This window comes from Juglans regia, chromosome 6 (genome assembly GCF_001411555.2).
Source record: "Juglans regia cultivar Chandler chromosome 6, Walnut 2.0, whole genome shotgun sequence".
Classification (NCBI taxonomy): Eukaryota; Viridiplantae; Streptophyta; class Magnoliopsida; order Fagales; family Juglandaceae; genus Juglans; species Juglans regia.
In genome coordinates, this window is record NC_049906.1 from 1,252,784 (window position 1) to 1,275,461 (window position 22,678).

Sequence of the window (22,678 nt, forward strand, 5' to 3'; positions counted from 1 at the left end):
GCTTTTTTTTATATATAATTTATTTTTAGGCGTGCAAAAGAATCTTAGAGAGGGCAGCCTAGAGTTGATTAATTTGTATGCCGGCCATGTGACGTGATTAATTGCTCGCTAGCGAGCCAACATTCCAACTAGACCCACGTAAAACGAGGAATGTCAGGTCTGGTCTCTGATCAGGATTCGTGGGAGACTTGCAGAAGAGTCAAGAATTTCAGTTGGAAATGTGATCAACAAGTTAATTCCAAAGGAAAGTAGTACTGTTTGTGATTCCTGTTCAGGTACCCTCGAAACCGATAGATCAAGGGATATGTTTTAATTATGAAAAAAATAAAAGATTATCAAGTTTTTTTTACTCGTCCAATTAATACAGCTAGGTTTATCTACGTACCTAATATATTACAGAAATAGGTTCTATAATAATGAAATAAAATATTAATGTTTTAATTATTTTATAAGCTGTACTACTATATATAATAAGTCTCATGAAAAATAGTGTATATATTAATAATGATTGTGTCGTAATAAGTTTTTTTAATATATATAACTTTAAATATCATCTACTGGATACGACCGATAAAATTCAGACCCAATCCTCCCGCTCCTTTAAAAAGAAAATAAAAGGAAAAAGGAAAATAAATAGAAACGCATCATGATATGACTTAGATAATAAGATAATTAGAAGGGAAATTAACACTATTTCCCCCTGCCAGTATCTATAATCATGTCCATTTCTATATATATTCATCATCTGTAAAACGATCAAATCACGTGCCCCAACCTCCGAATTTGCTTTATTGCTGGTTTATATTTATGAATGGTTGGTGGGTTATCATATTTTTAGTTGCTCGTTCTATATATATATAGAAAAGTATTAAGAGCAAGCTGCAAGAAATTATATATAAGACTAGTAGTTAAGAAAACTAAACCGTGCTAATTAGGCCGGGAGAAGATCGATCGTCAGGTGGAGTAAATGAATTTCAAGTACTACATGATGATGTTAGAGATTCTGGGCATTACGCTTCTTGCTGGGCAGTTTTTCTGCATGGTTCAAGGCGATGCGCATTACTACGACTTCGTTGTAAGCACTTCCCACCACTGTAATATCCATGGCCACTAGCTAATTGCATGTCGCTTTACCTATCATGTCTGATGCATAGTGCGTGGGCCTCCCCGCCCTCTTGAAAGCTCAATTAATCATGGATATTTGAAGCAGAAGTTTAGTTGTTAGCATTATCTGAGAGCACTAGCTTAATATGCTCAAATCACTATCATATGAATCACATGCTCTTTTTTCTTCTATTTGTAGCTTAGGGAGAAGAACTTCACGAGGCTGTGTAGCACAAAGAGCATGCTGGTTGTAAATGACAGTTTTCCAGGGCCAGTAATCCGTGTTCACAAAGGGGATACTGTCTTTGTTAACGTCCACAACCAAGGATATTATGGCGTCACTCTTCACTGGTAATCTCTGATCTGTCTCTTCCTCGATATCTCATATCAACACCGCCCCCGCCCCCGCCCCCCATGAGGCCTAGGCCTAGTCCCACGACTCAATTTGCTGCTTCATGTGGTCACCCCATACGTAGATCTTCTACTAGCATGGCTGCCACGAATTGAATCACCACATGACATGATCTATTCGTGGGGTAACGGATTTCGTCCTCACAACTAGATAATTAATTGGGACTATTTTATAAAGGATAGTGATACTATGCGGCCCATGTTTGATCACTGGGATGCTTCTTAGTGCGCGCAAATTGCACATTTATTTTTTAATTTTTATTTTTAATATTTTTTAAATATCTTTAAATATTTAAAAAAAATTAATACATTAATAGTCATTTCTTTAACTATTAAATAAAAAAATAAAATATATAAATAGTCAAATTGAGGAAACAAACTCAAGCCGCCACTACAAGAAAACTGCTTATTTGTAGCCATTTAATTCCAGCGAAATAATTATTTACAGTCAAAATGAGTCTGTTTTGGTCACAAATAACCTTTTTGCCGCAATTAAATGGCCACAAAAGACCATTTTTCTTGTAGTGCGCTTAGTATATATATATATATATACGTGATTCGGGATGTAATTCTTGGCCACCAAAGTTTCCACCTCAACGAGGCAACAAGAGTCCAAGGCCCAAGTAGTTCATGAACAAGTTTTTCAAGTTGCGCTATCTATGATCATCGGTACGTACATGCATTAATTAATTAAGTAATTCCACCAAGAGGCAACTCATATTAATTATATTTAGAAGGACCGTTCATCCAACCAACAGCAGTAGTACTTCACAGCAGTAATTAATTATATTATAATAACATTTTAAGTTTATCATATTTTTATTCTAATTACTTTTCTATCTATTTTTTATAATCTCATCAAACGTTTTAATTCAAATTATTTCAATACTATTTATAAACATTTTCATTAATTACTATTTATAAAATATTTTACTATTATTTATAAATTTCTCATCAAATCTAATATCATCTTAATATTCAGGCCTAAGTTCGCTGAAAACAAGTAATATCAAATATTTTATTACCTATCTCTAAACGCGCCTGCGTTAGTTAATGTATTTAAGGGCGCCCTAAGGATTGACTTTTGCTTGCTTGTTTTGGATTGATATTTAAAGACGTTACATTTTTTGGTAGCGTTACAACTTACAACTAGTACTGTAGGCATGGTGTGAAACAGCCGAGAAATCCATGGTCGGATGGTCCAGAATACATTACACAATGTCCGATTCAACCCGGAACAAACTTCACATATAAGGTTATATTTTCTGAGGAAGAGGGAACGCTCTGGTGGCATGCGCATAGCGACTGGACACGAGCAAGTGTTCATGGTGCCATAGTTGTCCAGCCTCCTATTGGATCCACCTACCCATTTCCCAAGCCAGACGATGAAGAAATCATTGTGCTCGGTATGTATATATGCACGTACGCAGATCTCTCTATAATTACCATGAGGTAAATAACATGCTAGAACTAATTATCATACATCATGTGTGTGCTGCAAATTGGAAAAAGTATAGAGTTAGTGCTACTATTTAATTATTTAAATCATGTCTAGCTTATAAGAGTCTTATATATATATATATATATATATATATATATATAAATAAGTTCTATTCACTATCCCTCGTACTGTCGCATCAAATGATTGGTAATTGGTAATGAATGAAAATAATTATTAGGATGATGATCATGACAAAAATATGGAATAGCTTACTCATGAGGCTTTTGAATAACAAAAATGATATATATATCTGCATGCATTACAAAAAATATTGGATTATTTGTGAAAATAATGACTATTCGATCGCGATAAAAATAGATTTATTTTAATAGAAAATAATTATTTTTATAGAAAATATCTAACCATAAATAAGTAATTTTTTTTTTTATATAGTGATGTATGTATAATTGTACAAAAACATATATACATATATATCTAATCCAATTAGGCTTTTGAACATGCAGCGGCCTGGTACAAAGGAAATTTGAGGGAGTTGGTGGAAGAGGCCATGGAAGAAGGTAGTGACCCGCCACATACTAATGCTGATACCATAAACGGGGAGCCAGGAGATTTTTGTGCTTGCTCCAGAGGTAATACTTCTTTTAATTAGCTTCTCATTCTTAATTCGCATATGTTGTGTTTTTCTAAATAAAGTCATAGCAATTTCATCTTCCAAATTATTGACATACTGGACTCAGAATATTCAACCACGATCGATCTTATTGATTTTGCAGACACGACATATCGTTGGACGGTTGATTATGGCAAAACCTATCTTCTTCGAGTAGTTAATGCTCTCACGAATGCAGATCTCTTCTTCGCAGTTTCTCAACACAATTTCACACTTGTTGGGATGGATGGACATTACACCAAACCGATTGCAACGAGTTATATCATGATAAGCCCAGGACAAACAATGGACATTTTACTCACAGCAAACCAATCTCTTGGCTACTATTACATGGCTTCTCGACAATTCTCAAGCGAGGACAGCACCGTTACTGGATTTGACCACGTTAATGCAACTGCAATTCTCCAATACAGTGGCAATTATACTGCTCCATCTTCTCCTTCCTTTCCAAGTACACTCCCTATGTACTTGGACTTCTACGCCGCCTTGAAATTCACCAAAAGTATAAGGAGCTTAGCAAGCCAAGACTATCCGGTAAACGTCCCCATGAACATAACCACAAGAATGTTTATTACAGCTTCGATGAATACGATAACCTGCACAACCTGTTCGGGAGGGATGGATGATGAAATCGTAGCTACAAGCTTGAATAACATAAGTTGGGTCAACCCAAGAATTGATGTATTACAAGCCTACTACAGGTACTTCCCACTTTCCTTCTCTTTTTCTAATTTTCCTACGCTTTATTCTTGGAATATTGAAGATGGTATGCATATATGTTGAAGGTCTTTCCCTTGTTCTTTCTATAATCTAAGATCCTATATATGACTAGGTTCAATCCTTACTTTTACGCAGGAATATTAGTAGGGTGTATACCACAGACTTCCCGGACTTCCCGCCTTCATTTTTCAACTTTACCGCCGATGAATTTGCAGATAACATGGCACTAACAGTTCTAGGGACCAAGGTGAAGGTGTTGGATTATAATGAATCAGTAGAGATAGTTTTTCAAGGGACTAACCTGTTAAAAGGCTCGATGAATCATCCGATGCATTTGCACGGCCATAGCTTCTATGTTGTTGGAACAGGTGTTAGTAATTTCAACAATGAAACTGACCCAGACGAGTTTAACTTGGTAGATCCTCCCGAGGTGACCACCTTTGCAGTTCCCAAGAGTGGGTGGGTTGCCCTCCGATTCGTGGCAAAAAATCCAGGTAAATATTCTTCTCCCCTTTGCTGTCCCTTTGTACGGTTTATCTGCACAGTCACAGTTTTTGTTTTGTAGTTATATTCACTTGTTTATCCACAAGAGAGAGAGAGAGAGAGAGAGAGAGATAGGACAGCAAATATAATTTATCGGAGCACAAAATTATAAATTAACATGGTTCACGTATGTTCTAGTATGTAACAATCAGGAACATGCATGATCGATAGAACTGAACAATAAAAATGTGGTCGGTATATATATATATACACATATATATATATATATATATATTATATCAAAGATGCTAATTAACATCGGACGATTTTTGGCAGGTGTGTGGTTTTGGCATTGTCACTATGATCGACATTTGAGTTGGGGTATGAACACAGTCTTTATAGTTAAAAATGGTGGCTCTGTTGAAACAAGCATCCTTCAACCCCCTGCCTACATGCCATCTTGTGATGTTCCATTCAAATCTTGGCTAAAAAATAAGGGTAGTTTGGACGATAAAGCAAATCAATCTGGCTAGCTAGCTAGATTGATCTGGTTTGCTTCAAATTAGCATATATGCCGTAGTCTAGCTAGCTAGCTTCGTTAGTTCTTATCATATATATTAATGTATTGCATCAGTTTAACTCATGCAGTGAGCTCTTGATCGACTCTCCTCGATCTTTTATTGCATGTTGGAAGCTAGGCATGAATAAAGCTAGCTTACTTATTAGAGCTAAGTTCTGCAGCTCCAAGCCCTTAAATATAAATTATATATACTCCATAATGCTAAGTAATAATGAATTAGTTGGATTTCCTTCTGTTGTTCGGAATTTGTCAAACTACGTTAGTTAGTTAATTTTTTCTCGCTATCTCTAAGCCTTGTCATCCTTATTTTGATATGAATTTCCGGTTAGAATCTGATTCAAACTTCTTTTATGAGCTTATAATCAAAGAAGATGTGGACCACAGCTCTTAAATGAAGTCATTTGAAAAATAAAAGTTATAGGTGAAAGGGACGGTTATAAATGAAAGGTTTTGGTTAGAAAGTTATATGAATTTCGTGATTTTTTTTTCTTCGCAAAAAGGAGAGGTAGAGACGATCAGCATAGCAATTCTCGCTGAACGTGACCATAAGAGCCTCTCCCTACTTTGGAATGTCCAGTTTGAGCCATAGCTACTGCTCCAAAGGCGAGCTCATCACCACAAGACTCTCAGAGTATCTATACTACAACACAATTTGTCTTTTGTGACAGAAGAAACTGTCACAAAAAATAACCAAAATGTCACTAAAGGCATTTGGTGATGGTTTGAAACTGTCACCTAATATGTGTCACAGAAAATAATTAGTGACAATTTACTATTCAACTGTCGCAAAAAATATTTTTTGTGACGGTTGGAGGTGTAACGTTTGAACGTTCTCATTTTTGTGACGGTTGAGATCTGTCACGTAAACTAACGTTCGAACATTAACCCGACCAATTGGCATTCGAATGACAAAAGTTGACGTTCGTTGATTATAGTTTGAACGTATCATATTTACGTTCGAACATTTATACATCCGAACGTTAATAGCAATATACGTTTGAAATTCGGTTTGAACGTTAACGGACCAATATTGCAACATAACGAGTATAACATTCGGACATTAATTTGAATGTTAATGAAGAAGCGTTCGAATGTATACTGTCAAGGAATCAGTAGTTATTTTGGACGGCCAGGAACCCCAGCGGCCTCGAGTCAAGAATTTTAGTTGGAAATCTGATCAACAAGTTAATTCCAAAAGATTATAAAGAAGTTTTTTCTTATTGATCGCCCAATTAATACAGGTTTATCTACCTAATATATTACAGGAATAGGTTCTATAATAATGAAATAAAATATTAATGTTTTAATTATTTTATAAGCTGTAGTACTATATATATATAATAAGTCTCATGAAAAATAGTGTATATATTAATAATGATTGTGTCGTAATTAGGATATTTTTATGCCCAAACATACACCATTTTACTCGCCCAATTGTTATACAAAAAACATCATAAATATTTTTAATTGATGTAATTGGTGGCCACACCCACGCGATCAGGGTCAAGGGTGGCCCAATAATTGTTTTAAGTTTTTTTAATATAACTTTAAATTAACGTTTCCTGATAAAAAGAATTAAAAAAAAGTTAATTCTCTACTAAAACAATTCTCACAAACTTAATACGAATACATTTTAATTAGGATTCACAACTACCCCATATAAAAACATTATATATCTTCAGTCAATTCTCCATAAAAATAATTAAAAATTTCCTTTTTTTTTTTTTTTTTTGAGTTGGGAGAGGGGAATTTCGAACTCCAAACCTCCATTTTGGAGGTTGGAGATTATGCCAATTAAGCCACAGACCTTTGGCTCTTCCAAACATTTTTCACATTCAAACATGGGCTGCCATTAATTAAATTCATTTTCTTCCTTATAATTAATAGAAATCAGACATCATCTACCATGGTTACAGCCGATAAAATTAAGACCCAATCCTCTCGCTCCTTTAAAAAGAAAATAAATAGAAACACATCATGATATGACTTAAGTAAGAAGATAATTAGAAGGGAAATTAACGTGCCAATGGTTTCGAGGCCTCTGGAACCACCCAACAAAAGCATACAGATTTCAAAATCCTGTAAGCAAGGAGAACCAGAAGCAAGATTGTTATCACTATTAGCAAATCGTGATCCAAAAAACAAAATTAATGGCGCCCATAAGTAAATGAACAAAGAAAAGCTTACAAGCTGATTAATGTTTGAAATCAAAGCTTGATACCAACTCGAAGCCTAACTCCAAATCTACCTTCGAATCATCAGAGTCCTCCACCAGATCTAAAAGTTTGATGCCCCTAGTTGAAGAGTACGAAGTGATTTTGAGAGAGAGAGTTAGTGTGGGAGAGAACTTCGGAAATGGGTATGGGAGATATCACCTTCAATGGTGTCGTTGTTCCCATGCTGGGAGAGGAGGCTCGACCTGGTTTGCGATGGAAGGAGAATAAATGCGAAAATGTTGTCTAAGGTTGTGGTTTTAAATTTCAAAGGGAAAACAGAGAGATTTGAATCTCGGAGGGGGTGGAGTGACTAAGAACATTCTCATTGGATTAGCTAAAAGTTAAATCCAATGAGAATTTAGCTATTAAGTCATAAAATAGCTCACATTGAAATAGCTATATTCCAAATATAGCTACAGTAATATCTAAAATAATTTTCAAATTTAAAAGGAACTATTCATTCATCAAATCTATTTTATATTCTTTTTTTCTCTCCTTTTAATATCAATTATTTCTCTCTCCATTTTAAATGACAATTGAAAAAATATAATTAGAATACAATTACTAATTAATATATAATATTATGAATAGTAAAATATGATAAAATAAAATAATTTCATAATTAAAAAAATTAAAAAATTTTCAAAATTATTAATTACTCATTACTATATAATGAATAAATAGATAATCCAATATGAAGATTTGATATGAATAGTCAAAATTAAATTCATTTTATATTATTTTATTATTATATAATGAAAAAATGGCTATTTCAATGTAGAAATTTATGTGAATGTAATAGCTAAATGCTAAATTCATCTTACATTCATAAAAAATATATTTTAATTTTAGCTAATCCAATGAGAGTGCTCTAAGAAACGTGTTCCTGAAGCCAAGAGATTTTAATCTCTGACAGTTGAGTAGAAAGCTTATGACAAAAGGCAGAGGAGACAGGCAAAAGACAGAGCAAAAGAAAAAATAAAATAAAGCCACGGTAGTAAATAAGTAGTAGCGAGTGGTAATGGTATCATTACCTTATATTATATATTAATCAAATGCTCCTATTAGCCTTCTTTTAATTCTACAAAGCTAGAAGCCTTCCACACTTATATATTATTTTAAAGAAATGCAAAGGCTGCCACATTCTAAAAAGCTACAAAGTGTGCTTTTGGTTTTTATTTGCAGGGAACAAATCAACATCATATAATTTAGTCTCAATAAAGTCGAAAATCAAGTTAAAAGATATAACTAAGAAGATATAGAGAAAGACACTCAGACTCCTAAAAGGAAATAGCCGACTTCTGAAATGAAAATATTTCATAAGGCAAATTAGACTCAATCACTCCAAGAAAATAGACCTTTATATAAGGAGGAGACTCTCCAGAGATTCTTTACAAGCTCTCTACGTACAAACTTACCATACATAGTGACTACATTAGATCTCTCTCAAGAGAGGCATCGTCTTTAACCTCCTGAAATCTTAAATTTGTCCATTTTATTAAGCAATATGTGAGGCTATGAAAGATTATAAAATCACCAATCATAATGGATTTTGCCCCCAAACAACCCGTAGACATAGGCATTATGCCGAGCCATGTAAATCTCTATGTCTCTCTTTATTTATCTTTATTTGGTTATTTATTATTATTTTATGGATGAACGTTAAGACTACCATATCGAAACTCGAATCATCATCAGAGCCGATGATGATTCTTTCCTCTTTTCTGGTTTATTGTGTAAATTAAGGCATTAACAGTTGGTACTGTCCGTGGAATCGACTAATCTTCTACACCAGAATTGGAAGGATGATTATTCCTCGGCGTGTGAGATTGTCTCCAAATTAACAGATAAGATTTCTTCAATTTTAATATTTTATTTATGGGTGCACATTGATGTGCACCCATATATTTCATTTGCAAGGCCAATCGCCTCTGTGCATTGCATTGCCCAAGTACGACCACGAGGACGGATGACTTCCACAGCAGACTCGACACCACAGTGGCGCACTGTGTACACCGTGCACAGTGCATGTAGAGGAAGCACGTAGACTTGCACGTTGCATAGCCAAACCTCTATGAGCCAGCGAGGCCACCACCCACCACCTACTAACCCACCAGCATTTTCTATCATCGGCGAGTCGACCTCGACCCTAAATGTCCTTCCTAATGGTTTATGTCGTCGTACGCGGTTCTACGAAGTAACGTTGCCCCCAACCACCGACGTGCATGGTGTGGCCCAAAAACGACCACCTTGACGGATGGTCCGACATGGCTTGGCTCCAGCAACAAAATCCTTGGCCAGGATAGCACCTCCCAGCTCGTCGACGCTCCATTTGGCTCTTGTGGCAAGCAACAAACACCCCACAAGAATTGGAAGCTGGCGGGTAAACCATCTTCCGCTTTACCGCCATCAGAAACCACAGAGACTGACTTCGATCATTTTCATCCTGGCGAGCTCCCACAGTGGCGAGGAACAAAGCCAAAAAGTTGCACATTCCCAGCACAGTGGCTACAACAGCCTCACCTAAAGAAGCACAACGTTTGGCAGTCGGCGACACTCCCACCGCGCTAGCCACCCTTATGGCGGACAACTAGAATGTAGCACCTCCAACAGGCAATGAGCATGCAGTTTCATGGAGAAGGTTTCACGCCATGGCAACCAAGGTTCCACGCCACGAAGCTCCTTGGTTGCCATAGCGTGAAACCTTCTCCATGTGATTGTGGTGGGCCATCTATGCAGGTAAACTCTGATCGCCAGTTATAATCAAGTGGGAGTGACGATTCACACAAGCCAGGAAAAAAAAAAAAAACAAAAAAACAAAAAAGGAAATAATACTCAGGGTTGAATAGCTTCCATTACGCAAAAAATCACTCAGCATCAAACAACCTCAATTAAGGAATAATTGAAAGCAGCAACTAAAATACTCGGGTTTGTTTATTTCAAACCCTCTATTTTAATTTTATTTTTACTAACAAGTTCGGCTTTTAAAGATTTTGCCCATCGAAACTCCACGGGTTCCACAAGAATCCATGTGGCTACACACCCTGGGAATATACTTCACTGGAAATCACCCGCGAGGTGCGGAACATCGGCTACAAAGTCGCTTCCAAGTGTCGCGCAGGTTTCTTAATTTGTTTGCATCAGAATAGATCGCTCGATATCACGGGCATCCCGGGCCTTCATGAATGCCAAAGCATGGCTGCCTGCGGGCATCACCCGTGTGTCACCAGCTTTCACCACAGTCTAGTGGAATGACTTAGGTTTACATCTCAAACTTATAATCTGTATTACATTAACCTATTTGGCAGTCGAACTCAGCCTCCCACCACAATGGTACCATCGTGCATCACCCCTAACACCAATGACGAGTCCAAAGACTTGCGGTGCCCATGAAAAAGGGCACAAAGCTTATAAGACCGCTTGATCCTTAAACATCAATGACGAGTCTAAAGACTCGCGGTGCCCATGAAAAATGGTCGCTAAGGTTAGAAGACCACACGACCCTTAAACACCAACTATGAGTTAAAAGACTAGCGGTGCCCACAAAAAGTGCACAGAGGTCAGAAGACCACGTGATCCTTAAACACCAATGTAGAGTCAAAAGACTCACGATGCCCATAAAAAATGGGGCGGATGTCATAAGACTACATAACCCTAAAACACCAATGAAGATTCCGATGCAACTAACAGGCGGGCAACGCTCTGGACTGCATGACCTCTCTCACCTGGACAGCAATACAAGCACAACATATTCTCCATCAAACACTGAGCGTTTACACTCGTGTCACAATTGTTGCTAGCGCGTTACCTTCGAGAACGAGCCACTGGGCTCCATCGCTGCCTCGCACAGGTTTCCTTTAGGAATGAGTCAACAGGCTCGCCAACCACCTAATGTGGATTTAGGGAGTGCACGGACTTCCTGACCAATTAAGAGTGTTACTGCAAAGAAATTCCAACCTCAACCTCAAAATGGGAACATCAAACGACGATTTACTCCAGGGGCAAAAAATCCACTACTACCAACACTAGCATAAACGATCACGAAAACACACACAAAAAATCAATCATGGAAATATGCACTTTTTGCCAAGAATAAACAATCTTTATGACAAACAAATCCATTGTAACAATCAAACAAAAAGGTTACGATACATTATGATTTTGTTGTGGTTGGTTGTGGTGTTTTGTGTGATGGTTTATATAAAAATGACTTGATAACCATTTTGACTCATTGTTCTTATAATACACATGTTGTCAATATTGTAATTTTCTCCAAATGGAGTAGTGTAACACCCCGCACCCGGAAGGGCCGGAGAATTACTACCTGTCACTAACAAACCTGTCTCTCCAAGCACTTAAAACTCCAAGGACTTCATGATTAGCACACAACTCATATTTTTCCAAATAACCATAATAAAACTCCATAAGTTATCATTACAAAACATAAACCAAAAGGGGTCCACAATCTCCCAATAACCTCAAAAATATAACAATACATCTTTAGGTCTCAATAGGTCCAAGCAACATAAAGTACTTCAAATACTCAAGTTAAATCCATCTACTAACAATGGTACTCTAAAGTACCCCATCCTTCCATCCATATTTAGCCAGCTTCAATTCTATTCCCGACCCCCAGCTGGGAAATCGATATCATCTGAAAATATATGAAGATAAGGGGGGTGAGTTATCAACAACTCAGTAAGCAGAGAACATATACTAGCATGTAAACATGAGCCTTTTCAGAAAGTTCAATATGCAGAAACAAAACGTTTTATTTTTATATGCAGATCTCAGAAAACATGTTATCAGAAAATCAGAGCGACTTTTCAAACATTTCATACTCAAGTCAACGTTTCATATTTGAGGATCCATTTCATATTCAAAAACACTTTGGCATAACATAACTGAACATATTCATCTTATCATATCATATCATATACCATGTTTAACCCCCGTGGTAGGGTTGTGCTATCCCCGGTGGCCAAACCAGGCAGTATCATGTGGTGAACTTCCCCTTTTTCAATCTCGGAGCCCCGAGTGTGCACACAGGAAAGAACACGTAAAAAGACCACTTTGTTTCCAAAGTGGGTGCACTCATATCATATCATGGTGGTACCAACCATATCACGTGAACAGTATCATCATATCAGAACCATATTCAGAACAGATAAGTATGCCAAAGTTTTATCATATCCATATCATATCAAAACACGTGCGAAACATATTCATATCATTTCTATTTGATCAAAAACAGATCCATATCATTTCATATCACATGCATAAAAATGTCAATGATATCATATTCGCTCTTTTGTATATTTCAGAAACATGTCAAATATTGCTCATGTCTACACATTTCATGTCAAAAACATTTCTTTTCTCTTTCATATGTATCTCATGAGGGAATGCAAAACATATACTGAGGTTGTTTTTCACTTTTTCTTTTTAAAACAACATGCACATTTTTACAAACCAACCTCAGTTCATTTCTTTTTATGCCAATCTAGCATAGGAACCCCGCTTACCTGGACTTTTCAACTTTTCAAAATTTCCTCAATAACGCCGAACCAAAATTAATCGTCACCTGTAAGATAATCACGTAAATTTCCATAAGTCTCCAATCAATCTCGTATTTTGATATTCAAGCCTACAACTTATAAAATAGTCCATTTTTAATTCCTCAATTTCACAATTCTCATTATTCTCAACATCACTTTCTAAACTCATCAATATCCGACTTCGACTAAACATTTAATTCTAACTTATTTACGAATGAGATCTTACTATAATTTCTAATACTAAATACATAACTATGATAAAACCATTATAAGTAGAAACTCTTACTTTTGTTTAAATAATAACGAAAATATATATATATATATATTCTTTCTTTCTTTCTTTCTTTTTTTTTTTAAAAGGATTCAAAATAATATTTTGTGCTTATTGACCATCCCAAAAATATTTATCAGTATCTACTTAATAACCATTCAAAAATAAAATATTTCTCTTAAAAATACTAACTTAACAAGATAAACTCATGCAAAATTTTCTATGAGAAACACGTGCGGCCCATGTTCTGATTTGCAAGAATATATAAACAAAAACCATTTATGTTCTAAACAAAAAGGTGAAAAGGGTAAAACACTACAAGTCACCCGAGAGTCAGACACTTCCAGTTTCCTTTTTAAGTAAGAACAACAACAACTAAGACAGTAACTAAGTAAAAACATGAACATGCAGAGGCTCAAATGGGAGTAACGGCAGAAGCTCACTCACGAAAAGCTGAGACAGTGGCACGGTGGGGGTGCGACGGAAACAGGGTTGAGACGGTGGTGATATCCTCGACGGCGTCGCACAGGAAGAGAGGGAGAGAGACCTGAAACCGAGAGAGAGAGTGGGACAGTGAGAGAACGGGGGAGAGACCGAAAGGGAAGGACCTCAACCGGAAGTGCACCAGCTTACCGAGGGAAAACTGAGGCAGCGTGCGGTGGACCAGTGTGATGGGGAGTCCTCGCCGGCAGTATCTGTGGGGCACGGCGCGGAGGAGCTCACGAAGGAGTGCGACTGCAGCGGCTTGACGCTGCTCTGTTTTAGACAACTAAAACAGAGGATTTTCGGGGCTAGCAATGGAGGATATGGAGGCTTTGGGAGGTGGCTACAGGCTGAGCTTCTGCGTGGGCTAGGTCCGGGGGAAGGTGGCGATTCAATGGCTGGGCTGGTGCTCTGCCTTTCGGTGGTGCAACCGAGGTAAGGTTTACACGGAGAGGGTGGTGGCGCCCGGCTTGAGAGGTGGACTCTGTGTGGTTGTCGTTCCGTGTGCGTGGACAGCGTTCGGCAGAGAAAAACGCCTTGGCATGGCTGTGCAGGTAGCTGGGCTGCAGAATGAAGCTTGCGGTTTGGAGCCTTAAGGGTAGGGACGGGTGCAATGGCCACGGTTCTAATGTGCTGAGGCGTGAAATGAGGGCTGCGGCACATGAACTAGGGTTGAGAAGACATAAACTTATACATGACTATAAGTAGAAAGTAGAACAAACCTAATTAAAAAGGAAAGGATGGACGTGCATGAAATAGAACTAGCTGGACGCCGTGCGATGAAGTCTGGACCCGCGCGATCTCACGGCTAGGCTCTGAACGAGATTAATGTATTGCTTTCATCTAAAGCTTCAAGTCTCTAATCAACTAAAAGAAAGTAAAATAAATAAAATAAAATATACTGCCAAAACATTTTAGGCTCAAAGTAACGCACCAGTTCAAAGGGGTCTGGCAATGCTGGGTCTTACATCCTCCCCCCTTATAAAAATTCCGTCCTCGGAATTTGCTATAACTTGACAAAACTCCCATCGAAAAGTCGTGGGTACTTGTCTCGCATTTCTTCCTCCAATTCCCAAGAAGCTTCACTAATAGCATGATTTTTCCACGACACTTTAACGAAAGGGATAGTTCGAGTCCGTAGCACTTGTTCTTTCCTTTCCAAAATCCGGACTGGTTCTTCCGCATAAGTCATATCCTCCTGAATCTGAAGTGGTTCATAGTCAATAACGTGCGTCGGGTCGGGAATATATTTCCTCAGCATGGAAATATGAAATACATTATGCACTCCCGCAAGAGTCGGTGGAAGTGCTACTCTATAAGCCACTGGTCCAATCCGGTCAAGAATCTCAAATGGCCTAATATATCTTGGGTTCAACTTGCCCTTCTTTCCAAATCTCATAATTCCTTTCGTCGGTGCTATTCTCAAAAATACTTTGTCTCCAACCTCAAACTCCAATTGGCGGCGACGCTTGTCTGCATAACTCTTTTGTCGGCTTTGAGCTGCTTTCATTCTTGCCCGAACGATATCTATCTTCTCTGTAGTCTGCTGAATAATCTCTGGTCCCAGAAGTTTCCTTTCACCTACTTCATCCCAATACAATGGAGATCTACACCTTCTACCATACAAAACCTCATAGGGTGCCATTCCAATGCTAGCCTGAAAACTATTATTATAAGCAAACTCGACCAACGGTAAATGGTGCATCCAAGTTCCCTTAAAATCCATCACACATGCCCTCAACATGTCCTCCAAGATTTGAATAGTTCTTTCTGACTGTCCATCTGTCTGAGGGTGAAATGCAGTACTGAAATTTAACTTAGTACCCATTACTTCCTGTAAGCTTCGCCAGAACTTGGAAGTGAAACGAGGGTCTCTATCCGACACAATGGATACCGGTACCCCATGCAACCTCACTATCTCCCGCACATACAACTCAGCTAGTTTGTCCAGTTTATAAGAAACTTTAATAGGCACAAAATGAGCAGTTTTTGTTAAGCGATCCACGATCACCCATATAGCATCTTGTCCGCTCAATGCCCTCGGTAGGCCCATCACAAAGTCCATGGAGATATGCTCCCACTTCCACTGTGGGATCTGGAGTGGTTGTAGTAATCCGGCTGGTCTCTGATGCTCCGCCTTCACCTGTTGGCAAGTTAGGCATTGTTCTACAAATTTAGCAATTTCTCTTTTCATACCATTCCACCAAAAAGACTCTCTCAAGTCCCGATACATCTTGGTACTCCCTGGGTGAACTGTGTATAAGTAGGGGTGTAAATTTAAACCGGAAAACCGGTCCGGACCGGACCGAACCGGTTCCTATTTTATGAAAACCGGCCGGTTCTGGTCCGGTTCCGGTTCCGTAGTTTTTGGGACCGGACCGGACCGAACCGGACCGGTTGGAAAAAAAAATATAAAAATTAATTTATATATTATACAAAATATTTATATATATAATATATAATTATATGTTAAATTTTTATATATAATATATATAATTATATATCATATATGAAAAAATTTTATATTATAATTTATAAATAATAACATAAAATGTTAATCTTAAATATGAACATTTGTAATTTATTTGATCATATGTTATTAATATAATTATACATAAGATAATGTTGTTATAATTTATAAAATAAAAGTTTAATCTTAAAGATAAAAATTTAATTGATCATATGCTTTAAGCATAATATATATATTAAATTTTTAATAACATTTTATAATAAGAATTAACACTTTATTATATGTTTTTTACATTTAAAAAAAACTGGAAAATCGGACCGGACCGGACCGGAAACCGGTAAAACCGGAAGTACCGGTTTATGAGGGTAATCGGGGCGTAATCGGTTTTGAAAAATACAAAACCGGTACATACCGGTTCGGTCCTAGATTTTGTCCAAAACCGGACCGGACCGAACCGGTTACGCCCCTATGTATAAGGAACGGTGTGCTTCTTCAAGAATTACTCTTTTCAGTTCTTCATTAGCTGGCACGCATAATCTACCTCTAAATCTTAAAACTCCATCTTCGGAAACGCTAAAGTCAGATCTGTCCCCGTTCCTGACTTCTTCCACTAGCTTCACTAACCCTAAGTCCACCTTCTGAGCAGCTTTGATTCTATCTAATAAGGTTGGTTGAACTATCAAACTGGCCAAGAAGGTACTTGTATCACTAGTGATAACCTCAATACCGGCTCTTTCTAGGTCCATTAACAACCTATGTTGAGTGGTAAGGGCTGCAACTGTTGGTCCCACCGACTTCCTACTCAAGGCGTCGGCTACAACATTAGCTTTGCCTGGGTGATAGTTGATGGTGCAGTCATAATCCTTGATCAACTCGAGCCATCTCCTCTGCCTCATATTTAATTCTTTTTGGGTGAAGAAATATTTCAAACTCTTGTGATCTGTATAAATCTCACACTTTTCCCCATACAGATAGTGTCTCCAAATCTTAAGTGCAAAAATGACGGCTGCAAGCTCCAGGTCATGTGTGGGATAATTCTGCTCGTACGCTTTCAGTTGGCGTGAGGCGTATGCAATAACCTTCCCATGTTGCATCAGTACGCACCCCAAACCAAGCCTTGACGCGTCGCTATAAACTACAAATCCCCCTCTAGCCGTGGGTACTGCTAATACCGGAGCCGTCACTAATCTCCGTTTCAACTCTTGAAAGCTTTCTTCACATTTTGTTGTCCATTCAAACTTATTATTTTTCCTGGTGAGTGCTGTGAGAGGAACTGCTATCTTGGCGAAACTGTCAATGAATCGACGGTAATAACCCGCCAATCCCAAGAAACTTCTAACCTCATGCACATTCTTCGGCGCCGGCCAATTAACCACTGCTTCCACTTTTCCCAGATCTACTGAAATGCCATCTTTCGAAACTACATGCCCCAGAAATGCAATTGAATCAAGCCAAAATTCACACTTCTTCAATTTAGCAAACAACTTTTTATCTCTGAGTGTCCCAAGTACCAGCCTCAAATGTTCCTCATGCTCGGATTTGCCTTTGGAGTAAACCAATATATCATCAATAAAAACAACCACAAACTTATCCAAAAATTCATGGAACACCCTGTTCATCAAATCCATAAATACTGCTGGGGCATTAGTCAGGCCAAAAGGCATGACCAAAAACTCATAATGGCCATAACGAGTCCTAAACGCCGTCTTAGCTACGTCCTCTGCTCTGATCTTCAATTGATGGTAACCCGATCGAAGATCAATCTTTGAAAATACCTGAGCGCCCTGGAGCTGATCAAACAGATCATCTATACGGGGTAGCGGGTACTTATTCTTTATGGTCACACGATTAAGTTCCCTGTAGTCAATACACATCCTCATCGATCCGTCCTTCTTCTTCACAAAGAGGACTGGAGCTCCCCAAGGTGATACACTGGGCCTGATAAAACCCTTATCCAACAGGTCTTGCAATTGTTCCTTGAGTTCCACTAACTCCGACGGTGCCATTCGATAGGGTGCTTTTGAAATGGGTGCCGTGCCTGGAGCTAGTTCGATAGTAAACTCCACCTCCCGCTCGGGTGGGAGTCCAGGTAAATCTTCTGGGAAAACCTCTGGATATTCTCTCACCACAGGTATCTGCTCTAACTTCAACTCCTCTTTTGGTACTTCTACCACGTAGGTTAAGAATCCCTGACAACCATCTCGTAACAATTTCCCAACTTGAACGGCAGATATGATGGGTGGATGCGTCCTCACTTTTGAACCTGAGAATCGAAATTCACTTTCTTTTGGGGGCCTAAATATCACTTCCTTTTTAAAACAGTCTATGCTGGCGTGGTAGCAAGCCAGCCAATCCATATCCAAGATTACATCAAACCCAAACATGTTAAACACTATCAAATCTGCTGGCATCAATCTTCCCTCAATTGATAAAGGACACCCTGGTAGAAACTTGTCACAGACTACCGAATTTCCTGTTGGGGTCGCAACCACTAACTTGGACTTTAACTCTTCAGTTTCTAAGGTGCAAAATCGAGCATAGGTCATGGAAACAAACGAATGTGTAGCTCCCGAATCAAATAGTACAGTGGCATTATTAGAAAACAAGGAAAGAGTACCTGTGGTCATAATCAACATCATTCATGAACTAAAATTTTTAAGTCTTAACCTTAATCCAAAAATCAATATCTTAAAAACATAACAAAGAAGTCATACCAGTGATCACATCATTCCTATCCTCAGCCTCTCCAGGTGTCAGAGCAAAAACCCTTGCAGGTGCAGTAGTACGCTGCATGTTGCCTCGTGCTGTCCCTTCTGTTCTAGGTGGTGGTGAGGGCCTGCTGTTATCCAATCGTAGAGGACAGTCCCTGAGATAATGGCTGCCACAACAGTAGCATAGTCCCGCTTCCTTCCTGCATACTCCAGTATGTACTCGGTTGCAAGTTCTACATTGATATGCTTGTTGGGTGCCCTGAACCATCCTTTTTCCCGAGCTACTACCTTCATTTCTCTTTTTCCACGCTCCTTGGTCCATACCAGAATGAGGCCCCGAAGAAATAGTCCTCTTCTTCTGATCGTGCAATGCAGCGCTCCTTTGAAGGCTTCGCTCAAAAACTGTGGCCTTATCTACCAATTCTGAGAAATTTCGAATCTAGAAGCCCACTACTCGTTCATAAAGTTTTTCATTTAGCCCTTGTTCGAATTTACGCGCTTTCTTTTCTTCGTCAGGAATCAGATACGCAGCAAAACGGGATAATTCAATGAATCTAGCTGCATATTGGTGCACCGTCACGGATCCCTGCACCAGAGTGGCAAATTCCATTGCCTTGTCCTCTCGAGCCGAGCTTGGGAAAAATCGCTCAAGAAAAATCTGCTTAAAATGTGGCCAACTGACTATTTCTCTTCCCCCTGCTTCTCGGATAGTTCTTTCTGAGATCCACCATCTTTTTGCCTCACCAGTCAGTTTGAAAGTTGCATATGCCACCTTTTGTTCATCAGGGCAGGTTAACACCCTCAATATCTCTTCAATATTTTGCACCCAATCTTCAGCTAAGGTGGGTTCGCCTTTGCCATCAAATGAAGGGGGGTGCATCCGATTGAACTGTTCTATGTTACCACCTCCTTCATTAGAGTTGCGTTGGCGACCTACGGGATTTTGCGCGAGTTCGTCTATTAACTGATGAGCTGCTGCTCGTAGTACTTCAGAAGCACTCGGGTTTGCTCCCCTTTCGTTCTCGTTCACGTTCAAGTCCGACATACTTCGTTCGCGACGACGAGGTGGCATCCTGTAATAAAGAGAAAAGAAGTACGCGCAACAGTAGTAATGATTAAACTCCAAAGTCTAAAACTTTAACGCCATCAAATCTATTTAATAAAAGTCTCCAAAATCAAACCAAACCACAAACAACATGAATTCCACTCATAGACCTACAAAATCCTACACATCAAAGTCATTCCTAAAGTTTATAAAATTTAAGACCTCAAATACCTATGATATTCTTCCTCATAGCCCACTCCACTATCACCTCCAATCTGAAAATGATTTCTTAAAGCCTATCTATACTCCATGATCTTACACTCTATAGTCTGCAGAACCTCAAACCTGGCTCTGATACCAACTGTAACGCCCCGTACCCGAGGGTCCGGAGAGTTAACTCATGTCACTAACAAACCTGTCTCTCCAAGCACTTAAAACTCCTAGGACTTCATGATTAGCACACAATTCATATTTTTCCAAATAACCATAATAAAACTCCATAAGTTATCATTACAAAACATAAACCAAAAGGGGTCCACAATCTCCCAATAACCTCAAAATATAACAACACATCTTTAGGTCTCAATAGGTCCAAACAACGTAAAGTACTTCAAATACTCAAGCTAAATCCATCTACTAACAATGGTACTCTAAAGTATCCAATCCTTCCATCCATATCTAGTCAGCTTCAATTCTATTCCTGACCCCCAGCTGGGTAATCAACATCATCTGAAAATATATGAAGATAAGGGGGGGTGAGTTATCAACAACTCAGTAAGCAGAGAACATATGCTAGCATGTAAATATGAGCCCTTTCAGAAAGTTCAATATGCAGAAACAAAACATTTTATTTTTATATGCAGATCTCAGAAAACGTGTTATCAGAAAATCAGAACGACTTTTCAAACATTTCATACTCAAGTCAACAATTCATATTTGAGGATCCATTTCATATTCACAAACGCTTTGGCATAACATAACTGAACATATTCATCTTGTCATATCATATCATATACCATGTTTAACCCCCGTGGTAGGGTTGTGCTATCCCCGGTGGCCAAACCAGGCAGTATCATGTAGTGAACTTCTCCTTTTTCAATCTCGGAGCCCCGAGTGTGCACACAGGAAAGAACACGTAAAAAGACCACTTTGTTTCCAAAGTGGGTGCACTCATATCATATCATGGTGGTACCAACCATATCACGTGAACAGTATCATCATATCAGAACCATATTCAGAACAGATAAGTATGCCAAAGTTTGATCATATCCATATCATATCAAAACACGTGCGAAACATATTCATATCATCTCTATTTGATCAAAAACAGATCCAAATCATTTCATATCACATGCATAAAAATTTCAATGATATCATATTCGATCTTTTGCTTATTTCAGAAACATGTCAAATATTGCTCATGTCTACACATTTCATGTCAAAAACATTTCTTTTCTCTTTCATACGTATCTCATGAGGGAATGCACAACATATACTGAGGTTGTTTTTCATTTTTTTCTTTTTAGAACAACATGCACATTTTTACAAACCAACCTCAGTTCATCATTTTTTTTTTTATGCAAATCTAGCATAGGAACCCCGCTTACCTGAACTTCTTAGCTTTTCGAAAATTTCCTCAACAATGCCGAATAAAAATTAATCGTCACCTATAAGATAGTCACGTAAATTTTCATAAATTTCCAATCAATCTCGTATTTCAATATTCAAGCCTACGACTTCTAAAATAATCCAATTTTTAATTCCTCAACCCAAAATTCTCAATATTCTTAAACACCAACATCACTTTTTAAACTCATCAATATCCAACTTCGACTAAAACATTTAATTCTAACTTATTTACGATAGAGATGTTACTATAATTTAGAATACAAAAATAACATAACTATAACAAAATCATTATAAGTAGAAACTCGTACTTTTGTTTAAATAATAATAAAACAAAAATATTCTTTTAAGAGGATATTTTACAATATTCTTTTAAGTGTTACTTATCAGTCTACTTACACACCATTCCAATAAAAATATCAGTCCCCTAAAAATACCCACTTAACAAAATGAATCCACACGTCTACGCCTAAATAAACATACTTTACAACCCACGCAATATACTCATGATTTCAAAACCAAAGTACATAACATAAACTTAATTAAGCTAACATCCGGAACAAAAACTTTGGAGACGTACTATAAGAGGATAAAAATAAAATAAAATAAAATGAAACAAAACAATAATATTTCCTACTAACATAATTTACGTATACAACCGTATATATATATATATATATATAAATATATATATTTACACCGGAAAATCCGCATATATATATACACATATACGTATATATTTACACCAGAAAAAAAAAATGAGTTTACGTATACATCCACACACATGTAAATATATATGTGTAAGTACCCAGAACTTCACACGGTGCGGCGGAAGCACTTACGGAGAGGTGGGGGGAGCACGACGGCG

At 38.0% G+C, this 22,678-nt stretch overlaps 1 protein-coding gene across 1 annotated transcript; it reads left to right on the forward strand.

Annotated features, from left to right (window-relative positions):
* Positions 1-883: 883 nt before the first annotated feature.
* LOC109002896 (laccase-15-like) lies at positions 884-5,668 on the forward strand. The gene is made up of 7 exons (XM_018980818.2): positions 884-1,075; positions 1,304-1,455; positions 2,677-2,921; positions 3,481-3,606; positions 3,751-4,348; positions 4,503-4,861; positions 5,187-5,668. The coding sequence occupies exons 1-7, from the start codon at positions 968-970 to the stop codon at positions 5,381-5,383; spliced, it is 1,785 nt and encodes a 594-aa protein (XP_018836363.1). The 5' UTR covers positions 884-967; the 3' UTR covers positions 5,384-5,668.
* The last annotated feature ends 17,010 nt before the right edge of the window (positions 5,669-22,678 follow it).

Bases quoted from the DNA above. Each gene is read 5' to 3' on its own strand.
- LOC109002896 (XM_018980818.2), top strand. From the start codon at position 968: ATGAATTTCAAGTACTACATGATGATGTTAGAGATTCTGGGCATTACG. The intron at 2,922-3,480 runs GTATGTATATAT...TTGAACATGCAG, and splicing joins TGAAGAAATCATTGTGCTCG to CGGCCTGGTACAAAGGAAAT. The intron at 4,862-5,186 runs GTAAATATTCTT...GATTTTTGGCAG, and splicing joins ATTCGTGGCAAAAAATCCAG to GTGTGTGGTTTTGGCATTGT.